At 40.1% G+C, this 18,349-nt stretch overlaps 1 protein-coding gene across 3 annotated transcripts in view; it reads left to right on the forward strand.

The window, feature by feature from the left end:
• Positions 1–15,280, forward strand: part of bmp1b (bone morphogenetic protein 1b) — a 67,549-nt gene extending 52,269 nt beyond the window's left edge. For 2 of the 3 annotated variants that reach the window (XM_017718899.2, XM_037547664.1), the window contains exons 16-20: positions 146–271; positions 2,212–2,339; positions 2,754–2,967; positions 7,282–7,532; positions 12,359–15,280. In XM_017718899.2, the coding sequence (XP_017574388.1) occupies positions 146–271; positions 2,212–2,339; positions 2,754–2,967; positions 7,282–7,532; positions 12,359–12,493 (854 nt within the window). In that variant the 3' untranslated portion in view covers positions 12,494–15,280. The remainder of the gene's footprint in view (positions 1–145; positions 272–2,211; positions 2,340–2,753; positions 2,968–7,281; positions 7,533–12,358) is intronic. The other variant, XM_037547665.1, reaches the window with a different exon arrangement.
• Positions 15,281–18,349: the final 3,069 nt, after the last annotated feature.

Genomic DNA, 18,349 nt, shown 5'->3' on the forward strand with positions numbered 1-18,349 from the left:
TCCTCACTTAGATGGATTGGGCAGTGTGATTGAGCTGCTGCATTGTGTGAGATTGTGTGTCAGACTGTGTTCCCCCTTGAGGTCCATCATTTTGTTGACATTTTGCTTTTCTCTTTTTTTCATTTCTAATTTTCTCTTCCTGCAGATAAGGATGAATGCTCAAGAGAGAACGGTGGCTGTCAGCACGAGTGTGTGAACACATTTGGGAGCTACACCTGTCAGTGCCGGAGCGGATTCATCCTGCATGATAACAAACACGACTGCAAGGAAGGTACTTTAACCCTCCTTACTGTATACTGTGCAGAAGAAACATCACCTCCTGGTGTTTGCATACAAAACGCAGTTTAAAGGCGAATTCCCCTGATTGAAGGAACAACACGAAAGAAAAATAGGAATAATGACAGAGAATGTGAGAGATAAAGAGAAATAATGAGAGAGAAAGAGGGAAGGATAGAGACGAATACAGGTGTTCACACAGATATTCTTTTATTTAACAGATTATTTGCAAGATTACTTATCTCATTCAGTCAAATTTCAAAAGAAATTCTATCCAGATGTCCTCAGTTGGACTAATCTATTCCAACTGAGGTGTTTACATTGACGTTTTCTTTCAGCTATTAGTCAAATTATTAATGGATTTTCAAGCTGCATATAAACATGGTTAGTGTCAATGATTTACAACCAGGCAGTCAAGATACATCACAAACTAAACAGTAAAACATTGTTAATAAAAAACATATCCACGTAAAAATGAAGGGAATTTGGTAAAATAATTCTAATGTTATCATATGCGCTGCAACTTCTGCATTTTTGCTGTTATTCTATCAGAGAAGATGGCCTTTCAGGCAGATGTTTGTGCCTTTAAGTGATAAGATGGTTTCGCATGTAAAAATAACAGTTATGTATTTTATGAATAGTAATTTGTTGAAGGGCCTGATTCTGATGTCAGCTCCTCTCTGTTTATGACGCTGTGAGTGTAAATAATCTCCTCTGACACTCAGATTAAAGGAGATGATTAATAAAACACTTCAGCTGGAAACATAAATGGCACTGATATGTTATTATGATAATTGTAGATACAGTTTCTTATAGGCGGGGTGTGATTTGGAAATGGTGAACAGACGTGCGGTTAAAAGGCAACAGTGAAGCTTTACTGGTGTAATCAGGAGAACACAGTCAATACATAGGCATGGGTCAAATCCAGAAAAGCAAGCAGCAGGACAAAGGCAACCATAACAGAGTTGTGGAAGACAGAGCAAGATCCAAAAAGCAGGCAAGGGGTCAAAACCATATAGCAGTCAGGTCCAGCAAAGGTACAAGAAGGGAAAATCCAAAAAGCAGGGTCAAACGAAAACAGGCAGTAAGTAATGAACAAGAATCAAGACAAGATACAAGAACGCTTAGTGTGTTCATGGAGGAAAGCAATACTTTGCAAAGAGCTAATCTACAGCCCAGGCTTAAATACTAAACTAACTAATCAGGAGAAAATCATGAACAGGTGAGTAACATCAATATTTGGGAGAGCGAGAGCGCTGATGGGACTTCTGACCCTTCACCCTCAGCCTATGACTCCGCTGAGGAGTCTGAGTAATGGAAACCGACTCCGGGAACAGCAGCGAGAGAAATAGCTCAGCATCGGGACTTTCCAGAGGATTCTGGGAAGTGTAGTTCTTGTCCTGTGGATCATCCACAGTCGTGACATGGGGTGTTTTTATTTTAGCCTGGCTCAAGCAGCAGCGTTCAAACTATCGTTCAGCAGGAAATGAGATGCTTTCACACAAAAAAATTAATAAATTTTGTTTTAACATTTGCAGGTCTAATAACAGTTCAGGGGAATTACAACAATTTTTAAAAAGAAAAAACTGCATAATTAACAGTGTCTCAGTTATCAGGCAGTGAATTCATAAACACTTCATGCAATATCTTTTTGTGAGGGAGCTTTTGGAGGTGGATGTCTGGTTCCTATCACCACCAGTGTGAACAATTCTGACTCTGCAAGTTTCTGTAGTCACTTTATTTACTATCCAAACACCACCAAACTGAGGGGTTCAGTAGATTTTAGAACTGGTGAATTCCATTTTAAACATCACAGCTTAATCTAAAGAAGCAAACATGTCTTTGTAGATCAGCTACATTTTGAGTAACGGGGAGAAACTCTTTGTATTGAACTATCACTTTCGGGGAATAAAATGTTGTGGTTTGTTTTTCCAGCGGGCTGCGACCAGGCGATCACCAGTGTGTCCGGCACAATCACCAGCCCCAACTGGCCAGATAAATACCCCAGTAAAAAAGCCTGCACCTGGGCTTTGTCCACCACACCTGGACACCGCATCAAACTGGTAAACTCTGTTCCATTCACACTGCCCGTCTGATCACTGTACACTCATTTATTTGATCAATTTGATTATATGTAATCATCTATAGTAAATGATCATCTATAATAGAGTAAATGATCATCTATTAGCAGTGAATGTCTCTACAGCATCTTTTATTCACCATCTTTCACTGAAACTGCTGTTAATGAACAGACTATCAAAAGAAAATGGGCAGGGAGGGGCAGGTCTTATATATTATGATATGGACCCACCTATTGCTCAAATGGTTGGCCTTTTTGTCTAAAGAGGTTCTACATTCTCAGCTGCGATCTTTGAGGTTTATTTTTTCTGTCAACTTCTATTAAAGAGCTTTTTCATCTGAACCATTGATGTGTGTGTGTGTGTGTGTGTGTGTGTGTGTGTGTGTCTCTCTCTCAGGCCTTTAATGATATCGACATGGAGAGCCATCTGGAGTGTTCCTATGATCATTTGGAGATCTATGATGGTCCTGATGGCCGGGCGCCCAGTTTGGGGAGATTCTGTGGGGGTAAAAAGCCACCGCCTGTCATCTCCAGTGGGAATAAGATGTTCCTGCGGTTCTTTTCCGATAATTCAGTGCAGAAGAGGGGCTTTGAGGCCTCTCACAGTGCAGGTACCTTCATCTTCCCCAGAAATAATGCCAAAGCCTTCTGTTACTGCCAACTGACGTATAAACATAACAGATTAAAGTGAAACGTTTCTTTGGGGCTGAGTCCAGTTCAATATGATTTGAATGCGAGTTGTGACTCAACAGAGGTGATAGTTCTGCTAAAAAGACTCAGAAGGCAGGAGTGAAGGAAGACCATTTTTTTATTCTCAGTCAAATTTTCGAAGTTGAAAGATGATAATCCAGTAGAAATTAGTCTTTGGTGCAGGCCCCGTCCTCAGTCCAGGTCTTGGAGCCTCGAGACCCTCGCTAAACCTGCTGGATAGACAGTGGGAGCGGAGCCTACGCCCTGGGCAACCAGACAGGGACCCAACTGGTGGTGCTGGGGAGGAATCATAGGCAACTGAAAGCAGCAAAATAGTTACTTGAGCAGAGTTATTTTAAATACATTGTACACCGCGATTGGTCAGGAGTATTGAATGATTGAATTACAGGGCATTAGTGTCTTCCTGGCAGAACTTTCACCAAAGCTTCCATTTCTGTGAAAAATCATATGTACATAATTTCCTTCCTTATGCCAAATGTGGTCAGTCAAACATGACGTGTTTGGGTTTTGAAGTTTAGTTTTACTACTTTAGTTTTAGCACCGGCGCTACAAAGCTAATGTAGCTAACAAGTAATGGAAGCTTATACCCACCAGTTAGCACGGTGCTAATAGGGGATGCATACACTTTACTAATCAGCGCTTTACTGTGCTGCTTTAAGCTTGACGTTGTTGATTCACTGATCACATGATTGACACTAACAACATGGACGCTTCACAGAAGAAAGCAGGTGAGGAGCCTAGTGATTTTGGGGTTCCGTTCTCATTGGAAAGTGCACGTCACACTTTACTGACCTGTGGAGTTTTGCTTTGTGCTAACATTTCTCCACAGATCTACAGAGCTTCAAAGATCAGATACTGAAAGTTGTTGCACTGTATTGCCAAAAGTATTCGCTCATCTGCCTTCACACGCATATGACGTTGTGTGACATCCCATTCTTAATCCATAGGGTTTAACCCTTGTATTATGTTTCGGGTCAATTTGACCCATTTCAATTTTTGTGTTGACCAAAGTGCAGGTTATCCTTACTTTTTGTCCATGAAATTGTATGACTTTTCCTCATCTAGGGTCATGAACTACTGTGTAAAATCTGGACACTTTGATGTGTCGTGGTGTGTCTGCACAGAGTTTGTATACAAAGATGATGTTGCGGGTCATTTTGACCCAGACACAAATTAGCTGTACAAATCCAAAATAAACATCTTACAAGTACATGTCTTTTTATGTACTTTATTTTGATTGCCTCTGAATAGCCATTCAGAACCAGGTGTGTATGGAAAAGGGACTTTCTCTCCCCTGCCCTTGTCACTCTTTCCATGCCCTTTCTTTGAGAAATACACCAAAAATGAGCTCCAGAAGATTTACAGCTGAATTTACAGCTGATGTAGAGGAAGAGATTTCAGAGATGGAGGATTCCTCAGAGCCAGAGGACAATGCTATTGATGATCCAGATTGTCAATTTTCCCATGATGATGAGGATTCAGAGGACGAGTCTACTAGTGTCCCTTCAACAGATGAAAACCAAGAAACGCCACACTCTTCATCCACAGAGGGGATATGGACATCTAAAGATGGTAAAATAAAATGGTCAACATCACCACACCAAAGCCGAGGCAGATTGTTATCTTCTAATGTCATCAAAATGACTCCTGGTCCAACAAGATTTGCTGTCACAAGAGTTGATGATATTGAATCAGCATTTCAGCTCTTCATATCCCCAGCCATAGAGAAGATAATCCTTGACATGACCAACTTGGAGGGAAGGCATGTCTTTCAAGAAAAATGGAAGTCACTGGATCCAACTGACTTGCATGCTTACATTGGAATTCTCGTATTAGCTGGAGTATACAGGTCAAAGGGTGAAGCAACTGCTAGTCTATGGAATGAAGAGAATGGAAGGCCAATCTTCCGAGCAACAATGTCTTTGAAGACATTTCACATGATCTCTCGTGTGATCCGATTTGACAACCGTGACACCAGAGCTGGTCGACGCGAGAGAGACAAACTTGCAGCGATCAGAGATGTTTGGGATAAATGGGTCAAAATCCTGCCTTTATTGTATAATCCTGGCCCCCATGTTACTGTCGATGAGCGCCTTGTTCCATTCAGAGGACGCTGTCCTTTCCGACAAATGGAATTGTATATCTCTTCTTCTCATCTATTCTAAATGTTTGTATGATCTAAAATAAAGTTCCTATTGGTTTAACTTCATTTTTGACTGTTTTGAGTGGTTTTACATAATACGGGTCAAAATGACCCACAACATAATATATGTATTTTTTTCTCAACATAATACAAGGGTTAATATGATGTTGGCCCACTCTTTCCAGCTGTAACAGCTTCAACTGTTTTGAGAAGGCTTTCCTCAAGGGTTAGGAGTGTGTTTTTAGGAATTTTTGACCGTTCTTCAAGAAGCGCATTTGTGAGGTTGGACACTGATGTTGGACAAGAAGGTCTCCGCTGTAATTCATCCCAATGGTGTTCTATCGGGTTGAGGTCAGGACTCTGCAGTCCAGTCAAGTTCTTCCACACCAAACTCACTCATCCATCTCTCATCATCGTCTTTATGGACCTTGCTTTGTGCACTGGTGCGCAGTCATGTTGGAACAGGAAGGGGCCATCCCCAAACTGTTCCCACAAATTTGGGAGCGTGAAATTGTCCAAAATCTCTTGGTCTGCTGAAGCATTAAGACTTCCTTTCACTGGAACTAAGGGGCCGAGCTCAACTCTTGAAAAACAGCACCCCAGCATAATCCCCCCTCCACCAAACTTTACACATGGCACAGTGCAGTCACATAAGTACCATTCTGCTGGCAACCACCAAACCCGGAGTCATCCATCAGATTGCCAGATGGAGAAGTGTGATTTGTCACTCCAGAGAACATGTCTCCACTTCTCTGGAGTCCAGTGGTGGTGCTTTACACCACTGCATTTTGATGCTTTACGTTGCACTTGATGTAAGGCTTGGATGCAGTTGCTCGGCCATAGAAACCCATTCCATGAAGCTCTCTACGCTGTTCTTGAGCTAATATGAAGGTCACATGAAGTTTGGAGGTCTGTAGCGATTGACTCAGCATCCGCTGACCCCACTCTGTCATTTTACGTGGCCTACCGCTTCGTGGCTGAGTTGCTGTCGTTCCAAATTGCTTCCACTTTGTCATAATACCACTGACAGTTGACAGTTGTGGAATATTTAGTAGCGAGGAAATTTCACGACTGGACTTGTTGCACAGATAGCATCCTATCACAGTGCCATGCTGGAATTCACTGAGCTCCTGAGAGTGACCCATTCTTTCACAAATGTTTGTAGAAGCAGTCTGCATGCCAAGGTGCTTGGTTTTATACACCTGTGGCCATGGAAATGATTGGAACACCTGAATTCAATGATTTGGATGGGTGAGTAAATACTTTTGGCAATATAGTACATCTCCAGTTTCACAAAGACTACAGTAATAAGTCTGTGAGGTTGGAGAGGTAGCACAAAGCCCTGCAATCCTGTATAGAATGAATATCAGTTTAAAAAAAAAAGAAGTAACAATAAATAAATAAAAAAATATATGAAATGTTCTAAAAGGTAAATATATATGAGAATAACAACTGCAAGTTTTTTTTCTTTTGCCTAGTTGTCTTCTGAGCAATTGTTTGTTTTTTTTCCCCAGTTAATTTACCACCATTCTAAACATTCTGTCATATTTCTACTATAAAACAAGATTTCATTATAAGATATTTTATATTTTATTTTCCATTTATTGAATTTTTTAAGCAAAATGTGTCCTCCCTTGAGCCTTCATATTTTCTAGTAAAGAGCAGGCAGGCCTTCAGGTGGAAAAGGTAGGGAACTCCTGGACTTATCATTAGCATAGCAAAACTAATTGAAAAACCAGCATAACTAGCCTATGTTGTGTTTTGGATGCTGGTTTGCTGGTCAACCAGCATGACCAGACTAGGTAACCAGCTAAACCAGCAAAAAACACCATGAAATGCTGGCCTGTGCTGGAGGGGAAAACAGTAGTGGCAGTCTTTGCTTGTTCTTTTGCCCTTTTGTAGGCATGCAGCAACATGCTAATTGGTGGGGAATAAGTTTCCTAAAACTAAAGAATCAAACCGCAGACACTAAACACATCTTGTTCGATCAACTACATTTGGGTTTGGGGTGGGGATGACTGTGTAAATTAGATTTTTCGCTGAACTCTTTAAATAATGTTGGTGTTCTCAGAGTGTGGAGGAAGTCTGAAGGCTGAGACGAAGACCAAAGACTTTTACTCCCACGCTCAGTTTGGAGACAATAACTACCCTGGAGCTTTAGACTGTGAGTGGGTGATATCGGCAGAGAAAGGATATGGTGTGGAGCTCATCTTCCAAACTTTTGAGCTGGAGGAGGAAGCGGACTGTGGATATGATTACGTAGAGCTGTTTGACGGAGCAGACACTAAAGCACCGCGGCTGGGCCGTTACTGTGGCTCTGGGGTAAAGATCATGGCCAGTTACATCTCATTATATGCATACACTGCATTTTAGAAACTTCAGAACAGCTAGCATTTCAGAAAATCTCTAATTATCATTAGTCAGTGTGCAATAAAGCAGAAATGTATTTTATCCTAAATGTAATCAGTGAGCCAAGACAAGTTTGCTTCAATGCATTTTGAAAGAGAACAAATGTGTATGTCAAATTGCTAAAAACTGAAGCAGCTGTCTGGCAGACAATCTAGTTCATGTTTATAGATAACAGTGAGTCTCATAGTATCAGAAACCATATTATCAAGTCTATGAGAGATGCTGACCTGTACTCAGTTTGAGGCATTTAGGCAGGCAGGCAGCATTATGCTACATGTACATGTATATGCCAGCACTCTGAAGACTTCCATTACTGGGAAATTTCAAATCTTCTCTGGCATTAACTTCAGCAGTGGAAACGCATTCAGTGGAGTGATGAGTCATGCTTCTCTATCTTGTGGTCTGATAGACGAGTCTGGTTTTGGCAAATGCCAGGACAACATTTACCTGCTTGACTATGTCAACTGTAAAGTTAGGTGGAAGAGGGATAATGCCTATGGAGTTGTTTTTCAGGGGTTAGCTTATACTCCTTAGTTCCAGTGATGGGAAATCGTAATGCTTCAGCATGCCAAGTTTGGACAATTATCTGCTTCCAACTTTGTGGGAACATTTTGGAGAGGCCCTTTTCTCTTCCAGCATGATTGTGCTCTAGTGCACAAAGCAAGGTCCATAAAGGTATGGCTGGGTCAATTTGTGGTGGAAGAACTTGACTGGCCCTCACAGAGCCCTGACCTCAACCCCATTGCACACCTTTGGGAAGAACTAGAACAGACATTGCGGAAACCAGGACCTCTTGTCCAACATTAGTGTCTGACCTCATAAATGTTCTTCTGCATGAATGGGTTAAAATTCCCAGACACACTCCAAAATCTTAATGAAAGCTTCCCAGAGGAGTAGAAGCTGTTATAGCTGCACAGAGGGAACTAACTCCTTATTAATGCCTATGGATTTTTTGAATGGGATGTGATGAAAGCTCTTGTAGGTGTAATGTGAAGCTGTCCCAATACCTTTGTCCACATAGTGTATACAGCTCTATAACATACAGTTCTTACTTGTTAGTGACCTCAGTCAGCACCATGCTAATTGGTGGAGTATTATTGCTTCCTTTAAGTGTAAGTTGCGTAAAAGTTTTTGCCAAAGAGGACCCTGTTCATTGACTTGGTTGTGTTCATGTCAGAAGTAAACAAAAACAAAGTCGGTCACTGTTTATTAGCTAGCAACTAGCTAACATCTATAACAGACTTATATATAATTATAACAGGTCAAATGTAATTTGTACACACCCTCATCGAACACTGTATTAAGAACACTATAATAATCCTGGATAGGTCACAAAACAGCCTCGGGTTTTGCTGCATGGATTCCACAAAATGTTGAAAAAATTCCTTTGAGATTCTGGTCCATGGCAAAATGATTGCATCATGCAGTTTGTGCAGATTTTCTAAATGTACTTTCATGCTATGAATCTCTCATTCTACCACATCCCAAAGGTGGTATATTGGATTCAGATCTGGTGACTCGGAAGGCCACACTAGCTCACTGTCATGTTTATGAAACCAGTTTGAGCTACTTTTGCTTTGTGACATGGTGCATTATCATGCTGAAGTAGACATAAGAAGATGGTAAATTGTAGTCATGCAGGGTTGCACATGGTCAGCAGCAATATTCAAGTAGTCTGTGGCATTCAAGAGATGATTAGTATTAATGGACAAACTAAAAATGCTGTCAAAAACAGAGGTGTAAGTAATTAATTACATTTACTCTTGTTTAATTGAAAAGTTTTCTCTGCAACGGTACTTTTTTGTGTAGAATTAAATAGTACTTTTAATCTTGAGTTCATTTTTAAAGAAATACTTTTACTTCACTACTTTAATTTTCATAATGTTACAGAGTAAAATTAAATGAAAATATAAGAAAGCGTATCTGCTTTGAAACCAATACGGACAATACGCAGTTAAATTTAAAAGATTCACCAATCAAAAAACATCAGCTCTGGCAGGAAAGACACTACAGAGATGTCAAGTGTAGTGGAGAAGAACTTAACTAGCACACATGAGGAGCAGACCGCATCAAAATGGTCATCTCTCTCTCGCTCTCTCTCCCTCTCTCCCCCTTGTTGTTGATCTTAAATTGTGAGAGGCTGTTTAACTGAAATGTAGTAATGTCTAGTTTTGTATGAAGTGATCAGCATGATTACTAGTAGATTAGAATACAGTAAAAATTAAAGCTGGGTAAATTGCTGATATTCCTGCTAATTTTATTGGTGTAAGTGAAAAAATACAGTGTGAAGACTGTGAATGTGTTGACTGTCTGTAGAGGTTCACACCTATTAACGTAAGCTAGAGTCCAGGGAGCTGATGGGTAGCAGGAGCCTCACTAAAATTAACTTTTTTTTCCTCTTAAATAAAGTTAGTTAAACAGTAACTGCCTCTGCACAGACTTTCAGTGATTCTGAAATACACTGCTCAAAAAATATAAAGGGAACACTTAAACAACACAATATAACTCCAAGTAAATCAAACTTCTGTGAAATCAAACTGTCCACTTAGGAAGCAACACTGATTGACAATCAATTTCACAATTTCACATGGAAATCATTGGCAATTAGCAGGACACACTCAATAAAGGAGTGGTTCTGCAGGTGGGGACCACAGACCACTTCTCAGTACCTTTCTGCTTTCTGGCTGATGTTTCGGTCACTTTTGAATGTTGGTGGCGCTTTCACACTCGTGGTAGCATGAGATGGACTCTACAACCCACACAAGTGGCTCAGGTAGTGCAGCTCATCCAGGACGGCACATCAATGCGAGCTGTGGCAAGAAGGTTTGCTGTGTCTGTCAGCGTAGTGTCTAGAGCCTGGAGGCGCTACCAGGAGACAGGCCAGTACACCAGGAGACGTGGAGGAGGCCGTAGGAGGAGCAACAACCCAGCAGCAGGACCGCTACCTCCGCCTTTGTGCAAGGAGGAACAGGAGGAGCACTGCCAGAGCCCTGCAAAATGACCTCCAGCAGGCCACAGATGTCCATGTATCTGCACAAACGGTTAGAAACCGACTCCATGAGGATGGTATGAGGGGCCCACGTCCACAGATGGGGGTTGTGCTCACAGCCCAACACCGTGCAGGACGCTTGGCATTTGCCAGAGAACACCAGGATTGGCAAATTGGCCACTGGCGCCCTGTGCTCTTCACAGATGAAAGCAGGTTCACACTGAGCACATGTGACAGACGTGACAGAGTCTGGAGACGCCGTGGAGAGCGATCTGCTGCCTGCAACATCCTTTAGCATGACTGGTTTGGCAGTGGGTTAGTAATGGTGTGGGGTGGCATTTCTTTGGAGGGCCGCACAGCCCTCCATGTGCTCGCCAGAGGTAGCCTGACTGTCATTAGGTACCAAGATGAGATCCTCAGACCCCTTGTGAGACCATACGCTGGTGTGGTTGGCCCTGGGTTCCTCCTAATGCAGGACAATGCTAGACCTCATGTGGCTGGAGTGTGTCAGCAGTTCCTGCAAGATGAAGGCACTGAAGCTATGGACTGGCCCGCCCATTCCCCAGACCTGAATCAGATTGAGCACATCTGGGACATCATGTCTCGCTCCATCCACCAACGCAACGTTGCACCACAGACTGTCCAGGAGTTGGCGGATGCTTTAGTCCAGGTCTGGGAGGAGATCCCTCAGGAGACCATCCGCCACCTCATCAGGAGCATGCCCAGGCGTTGTAGGGAGGTCATACAGGCACATGGAGGCCACACACAATACTGAGCCTCATTTTGACTTGTTTTAAGGACATTATATCAAAGTTGGATCAGTCTGTAGTGTGTTTTTCCACTTTAATTTTGTGTGTGACTCCAAATCCAGGCAGTTGTGGGCAGTGTACTTTATTGGAAACAGAGAAACTAGGACTTATATAATTATCTAACTATGAAATGCATGCAGTTTAATGTAAACCTTGTTCCTTACACAGCTCACAGAAGGGTGTGTGAATGTGCACTAACAGAGCGAACTGTGATCAGTCTCAGCTCTCAGAACTTTAGCTTTAGAGCTTTAGTGTTTTTCTGTACAGATTATTTCCAGTGATGTAGCTGAGTCAGCTCAGAAATATGTTCAGGTTGTGACAGCGAAAAGTAACTCAGTACTTAAGTAGTTTTTTAATGGAGTACTCATTTACTCTTACTAGAGTAATTTTATTTACTAATACTTGTACTTGAGTAAATTATCACTACAGTAACAGTACTTGTACTTTAGTGGGGATTTTCAGTACTCTTTACACCCCTGTCAAAAACTATGAATCCAGTGATTCATATTCAGCATTTCACCCAGTGCTGCATTAAATCCATAAGGACTAATTATGCACACTTAATAGCAATGTGATTAACCCTGCGGGTGGGGAGTGTTTAAGTACTGACCGTATCTATAATGTGCTCAGAAAAGCATATTTTGATGTAATATATCAAGATTATGATAAATATTGTCTTATTACCCACCTTTGTTTCATAGATGTTCATGTCAAACATTTTTCTAAAAAAAAACAAAAAAAAACTTCACATTACTTGTTAGCAATATTAGCCCAGTAACACCAGTGCTAAAACTAAAGAAGCAAACTTCAGACACCAAACAAGTCTTGACTGATTGATTACACTGATATTTTGCTTATATATTTTATATGATTATATTGATTTTTATTTTTTTGATTGACCATTTTTTCAATACTGAATAATTGTTCTTGCTGTCCTTTAGCCACCAGAGGAAATCTACTCAGCCGGCGATGCCATCGTCATCAAATTCCACTCGGACGACACGATCAGTAAGAAGGGTTTCCATGTGCGCTACACCAGCACCAAGTTTCAGGACACACTTCACTCGAGCAAGTGAGTTCTTTTTTTGAAGTGGCGGAGGGGCCCCAGAGAAGAAGACAGCAACTCGGGACCACCGACCACCCACACCAGAGCTGTTCGCTGAGGCTTTCTCTCCAAAAACTTCCCACCCTTCAGGCTGGATGGACTGATGCAGACACCGTTCCAGCTCTTAATGGAAGGAATGAGAGGCCTTATAGGTGTGAAATGTGACTGAACAGCACCCCCTAGACGGTCCTTTAAAACTTCACTGATAGCATGCTTTAAAACAGAAGGAAACTGGCCATCTGAGTGAGTGATGTGCCATGTTACTGATGGATGGTAGGTCAGGCTTCGCCCACAAATGTGTTCTTTCATAGCTACAGTGAGATTGGACAAGCTTTACAAAACGCTGATAAAAATCCCATTCAGCCTAATGAGAAACTGGAACAGTCTGTTTATAACACTACTTTTAGAGTCAGTTATTCATTCAACCTAATGAGAAACTGTATGTATTGTGATATAACTGTAGAGTCTGTTATCCAGTTTTTTTTGTTTTTATAAGTTTTATAACATCCCAGATTTTCCAGATTCTTTATTGGAAATTATTCAGTTTAATGTCTCACTGCACACTGAAATGAAAGCATAGTACAAATAAGCAATTGGAGTTAAAAAAGAAATCATGGAATCAATTTATAGACGAAAATATATTGTAAACTTTTGACTCATCAAAGTAGCCACCTTTGGCAGGTATAACAGCTGAACACATTCGTGGCATTCTTTCTACAATAGAAATCAAATATTCTTCAGAAAGTTCTTCCCAAATCTGTTGCAGAAGTTCCTATAAATGTGTGACACTTGTAGGTTGCTTTGCTTTCACTCTTCTGTCCAGTTCATCCCAAACCAGCTCGATGGGGTTTAAGTCTGGAGACTGTGCTGGCCACTCCATGTTTTCAAGCTTACCATCTTGTTCTTTTTTTCCTGAGGTAGTTCTGGCATAGCTTGGACTTATGTTTTGGGTCATTATCTTGTTGTAGGATGAACCCCTGACCCAACTAGGCACATACCAGTGGGTAATGCATGGCTCTTCAAAATGCTGTGGTAGCTGTTTTGGTTCAGGGTGCCTCTCACTCTGTACAAGTCACAGACCCTGGATCCAGCAAAACAGCCCCAGACCATCACACTTCCTCCTCCATGTTTGACAGTTGATGTCACACACTGTGGAACCATCCTTTCGCCTACTCAACGGCATACAAAGATCCTGTGTGATGAACCAAAGATTTCAAATTTTGATTCATCAGTCCATACCTTCTTCCAGTCTTCAGTAGTCCAATAGCATTGTTTCATGGCCCAGGCAAGCCTCTTTGTCTTATTCTGATGTCTTAGCAATGGCTTTCTTGCTGCAACTCATCCTGTCAAACCTGCAGCTCGCAGTCTTCTCTTCACAGTTAAAACTGAGATTTGCTTACTACCACCACTATTAAGCTGTGCTTGAAGCTGTTGTCCTGAGAGCCGCCTATCACGCAAGCTTGTTAACTCTCAGAAACTTGTCCTCCGGTTCAGTTGTGGCTTTGGGTCTGCCAGATCTCTTCCTGTCAGTTTCCCCCAGTTTCTGAGTGCCTTTTGATGGTGAAAAAACTGCTCACTGACACCTTGACTTTCTTGGAAATTTCTCTGTACAAAAGACCTACATTTTAAGTGTTACAATGGTCTGTCTCTCTTCCATTGTTAATTGCCTTTTTCTTGCCATTTTTGTAGCAACACTCTACTTTCTGCTGTACAATACTGTCCAACTGATGTAGTATGGTACCACAGTGTGCTCCAACAATGCTTTTATGCAGACAGAGTGGGTTGTAAGCAATCAAGAAAAGTTGCAACACCTGTAGGAATTAGTAGCACCAGCTTTCAAGACTTGATCAACCTTCATTGCTGCAGAACAGCTTTAAATTGTTAACCCATTGCAGGTTCTCTGAAAGAGGCCTTTTTGTATAATTCTGAAATGTACATTATTTTTCAGTTTTGGGTAACCTTGTCTTTTTTTTTTTTTTTAATTATTATTTTTTAATCTCTGGCAGTTCAGCACCTACCTTCGTACCATTTCAAGCTATTCATGAAGTTGAACGACTTGAATTGCAATAAACAACTGGAAAAAATGGGGTGTTGTAAAACTTTTGACCAGTAGTGTGTCATAATATTTATTTTGTCAGACATATAATCAGTTGGAACAGAGAAAAAAGAACCATTAGTGCTAGATTTAAAAAAAAATACTCTCAAAAAACTGAACTGTGAGTGATGTTTATTCAGTATTTGGCACTAAAAAAGTTAAACAGTTAAACTCTCTTTATAATGAAACGTGCAGTTGGTCAGTGTCCACAAGTACTGGCGATATGCATGAAATGTACAGAAAAGCAGATTGTATTGTTTTCTGACATAATTAGTCATGATAAAGATATACATTGTCATATTGCCCAGCCCTGGATATGCAACAGTTTTGTTGGATTTCACTTTGTTGATTCTCTTAAGTAAACATGTTTATCAGTGTTCTATAGAGCTTTTCCAATCTCACAACAAAGGGCATATTTGTTGGCGGAGCATGGAGAAATCAGTTAGCCTGCAGTTTGATTTCTCTGCCCCGAAGAGAGTGTGTATCAGTTTCTGTGTATTCTTGCATCTTGTGACTCTACGCTCTTTCAGAGTTATTGTGCAAAATGAATAAAAAAGAAAGTTTGTCTCCAGCACGCACTCTTCTCACTTTTATCATTCCTGTCAATTGGAAAAAAATGGAAGAAACAGCAGTGATTTTAAAGGACTAATAAACATATTCCAAGACAGCACCTGTTTATTTATTTTGTCAATGTTTTATTGAAAAAAAGTTGTATTTAGCCCTTTCTTTGCATAGACAATTCCAGAGGAATTTGTTTTGAATTCAGACTTCTGTGCTAGAAAAATTTTAAATGTTTTGAAAATACATTCCTATATAGATCTCTACCTTGGAAGCAAACTTTTAAGCTAATGAGTTTCAGCCTTTTGATCCAGATGCATTTGAAGATCCTGTATCATGGAAAACTGATTTGATTTAGTATTTAAACAAATGTAAATGTAAGAGAACCTCAGTACATTTTGAAAATTTAACATTCACCCCCAGTCCAAACGACCGCAAAAACATATAGAGGTGTTTTTTTTAACATACATCAGTCATGGATGAATGGGCAAATATTTCCATGGACACTCCAAAATCTTGTAGAAAGCTTCCCAGAAGAGTGGAGGCTGTTACAGGCGCACATGGGGACCAACTCCATATTAATGCCTATGAATTTAAAATGTGATGTCATAAAACCTCCTGTATGTGTAATGTGTAGGTTTTGTCTTTTTTCCGTATAGTGTAGTTCGAATAATCCTTTCGTCTGGAGGCATAATCCAGCATCCAGTTGTGATGTAGTCATTTATTTTGACCAACGATTTTTACACTATGTAAACATTATTATTATTATACATCCAGCCAGGTACTGACTGGTACTGCACATGAAAGTTATAATTAGTTACTAATTAGTTCTAAATAATTAACTAGTTCAGAACTAATTCAGCACTGCTCTCACCACACTCATCAGTCTTGTGTGCAGTAATAGAATAAATTCAGTTTGGAGCTCATTGTTCTGTTTTCTGATCTTTATCTACTCAATCACACCAAACACCAAATCTCCATTGAACTCCATTGAGCCTGAAAGCCCGTGTGTGCCACCTAGTGTCCACCGGTAGTGCTGAAACTCCTCATCTGTCATTTGGATCATTTCTGACCATACACACTTTAAAATTATGGTTCTTCAAGGGTTCTTTAGTAAACACAGTGGTTCTATATAGAACCATGAACACTCAAAGAGCCCTTTACATGCTTAAATGGTTCTTGGCATGGTGGAATGGTTTGTCAGATTGAAGGTGAATATGTTGTATATGGAACTATATAGAACCTTTCTGAGCTTTTTTATATAGCACCAAAAAAGATTGTATGCAATATAAAAACCCTTTCCTGTGCTATTTAGAACCCTTTTCTAAAAGGTTAAATATAAACCATATGCAACGCATTCTCCTTCAATCTGAAGAACCATATCACAGAGATCAGAAGGGGTCCTTTAATCAATGCAAAAGGTTCTTTTAGTTGTTCATGGTTCCACACAGAACCATTATGTTTACTAAAGAAGCTGTAAAGAACAATCATTTTTAAGATGTTTTGTTTTGACTTCATTTTCTGATGTGAGCAGAGCATTCTCGGTCAGTCTTATGAAAGTATATCATTAAAAAATATATAAGTATATAATTCAAACGGGTATGTAATGCATGTTGAATGTATAACAAAAAATAACAACTCTGACCTTCTGAATGTTAATTTCAAAGTTATGAGACAAAAAGCAAGCAAGATTATTTCTAGTCTGTACTGACTGAACACTTGCTTCCCTACTAGAAGTCATAACCGTTTTAATCATAGTAACCATAATCATGTTAGCACATTATATTCATTATAATAACATACTATGTTTATAGCACTGCTAAGTAACCCAAAGATGCCTTCAGTAATGCACAAAAATACAATGTTAAGAACATCAATGAATCATAGTCTTACTAAACATTCAAAATGAGACAGTTATCCACCTTTATTGATTTTATTGATTCAGAGTTTGCAGGATTATACATTATTGCACTCTGTGATGTTTTCAAAGTTGCTGGTGATACATGCCCTTACAGAACATCTGCATACAAAATCTCAGCAGCTGCAGTGTTTACAGCTTAAAAGCTGCCGATCCATGACTGCAATCACACGAACAACACGATCCAACACCAGTATAATGTTGACTTTAAGATCATTTGAGACCTAAACATGGAGTCAGACCTTCTTTTTCTGTGTGTGATGTTAATATGTAAAGACGTACAACATGGTGTGAAAAACTCGACGCCCCTGACTTTTAAATGATTATTTCAGGCTTTACAGTGCGACTCGTAGCCGTGCACGCTCGCCATATTTTAGCCTGTTCTTACTCTCCTCGCTCAGAAATGATTCTTCTAGTCTTAACACCAACGATATTACCTAGTGCTACTTTACATCGTGCATGCTTTGAGAATAATAAAGGGATAGTTTGCCAAAAAAACAAACCTAATTCACTCTGAATGTGGTCACATTTGGTGTCTGAAGTTTGCTTCTTATTTCTAGCATTGGAGCCATGAGGCTAATATAGCTAAGGAAGCTTGTACTCCTTCAATTAGCATGATGCTAACTGCATGTCTAAATCATCACACACTCTCCCCAAACCACGTGGAGTGGTTTATCAATCTTTATTTTTTTTTATTGATTGTTTTTGTTTGTTTACAACATCTTGACTGAACTGCATTGGAAAACTTGGAAGATTTTTGGCAAACTATAGCTTTAAAAGACAGAACTTCAACAGTCTCAATTCAGAGTGCAAAACTCTTCATTATGAACCAATAACTGCCTTTGCTGTGACTTAAACTTCTTAAACAACAGAAGTAAAAGACTATTATATCAGCTAATATAAAATATAGCAAAATATACTTTTGCTTGAGTACTATAAATACACATGACCTTCCTAAAGTACTGCATAGGTAAAGTCCTCACGACTAACATGTAGCTTACAAAGAGCCTGAATTCACAAAGCATTTCAGAGTACATCTCAAACCTTTTTTCCTGAGATTACAGCCAAAACAACTTGAATCAGGATGATTAGAGTTATTCTGAGATGCTCTGAGGGCTCTGTAGATGTATAATTGACCCAGGACCAGCCTGGGAACAATAAACATTCTCAGTAATATTTTATTATGGTCTGCTGTAGATGCCATTTCAAAGAGGAATTCAACTGATATTTTAGATTTTCTGCATAATTCAGTGTGT

This window comes from Pygocentrus nattereri, chromosome 18 (genome assembly GCF_015220715.1).
Source record: "Pygocentrus nattereri isolate fPygNat1 chromosome 18, fPygNat1.pri, whole genome shotgun sequence".
Taxonomy (NCBI): Eukaryota; Metazoa; Chordata; class Actinopteri; order Characiformes; family Serrasalmidae; genus Pygocentrus; species Pygocentrus nattereri.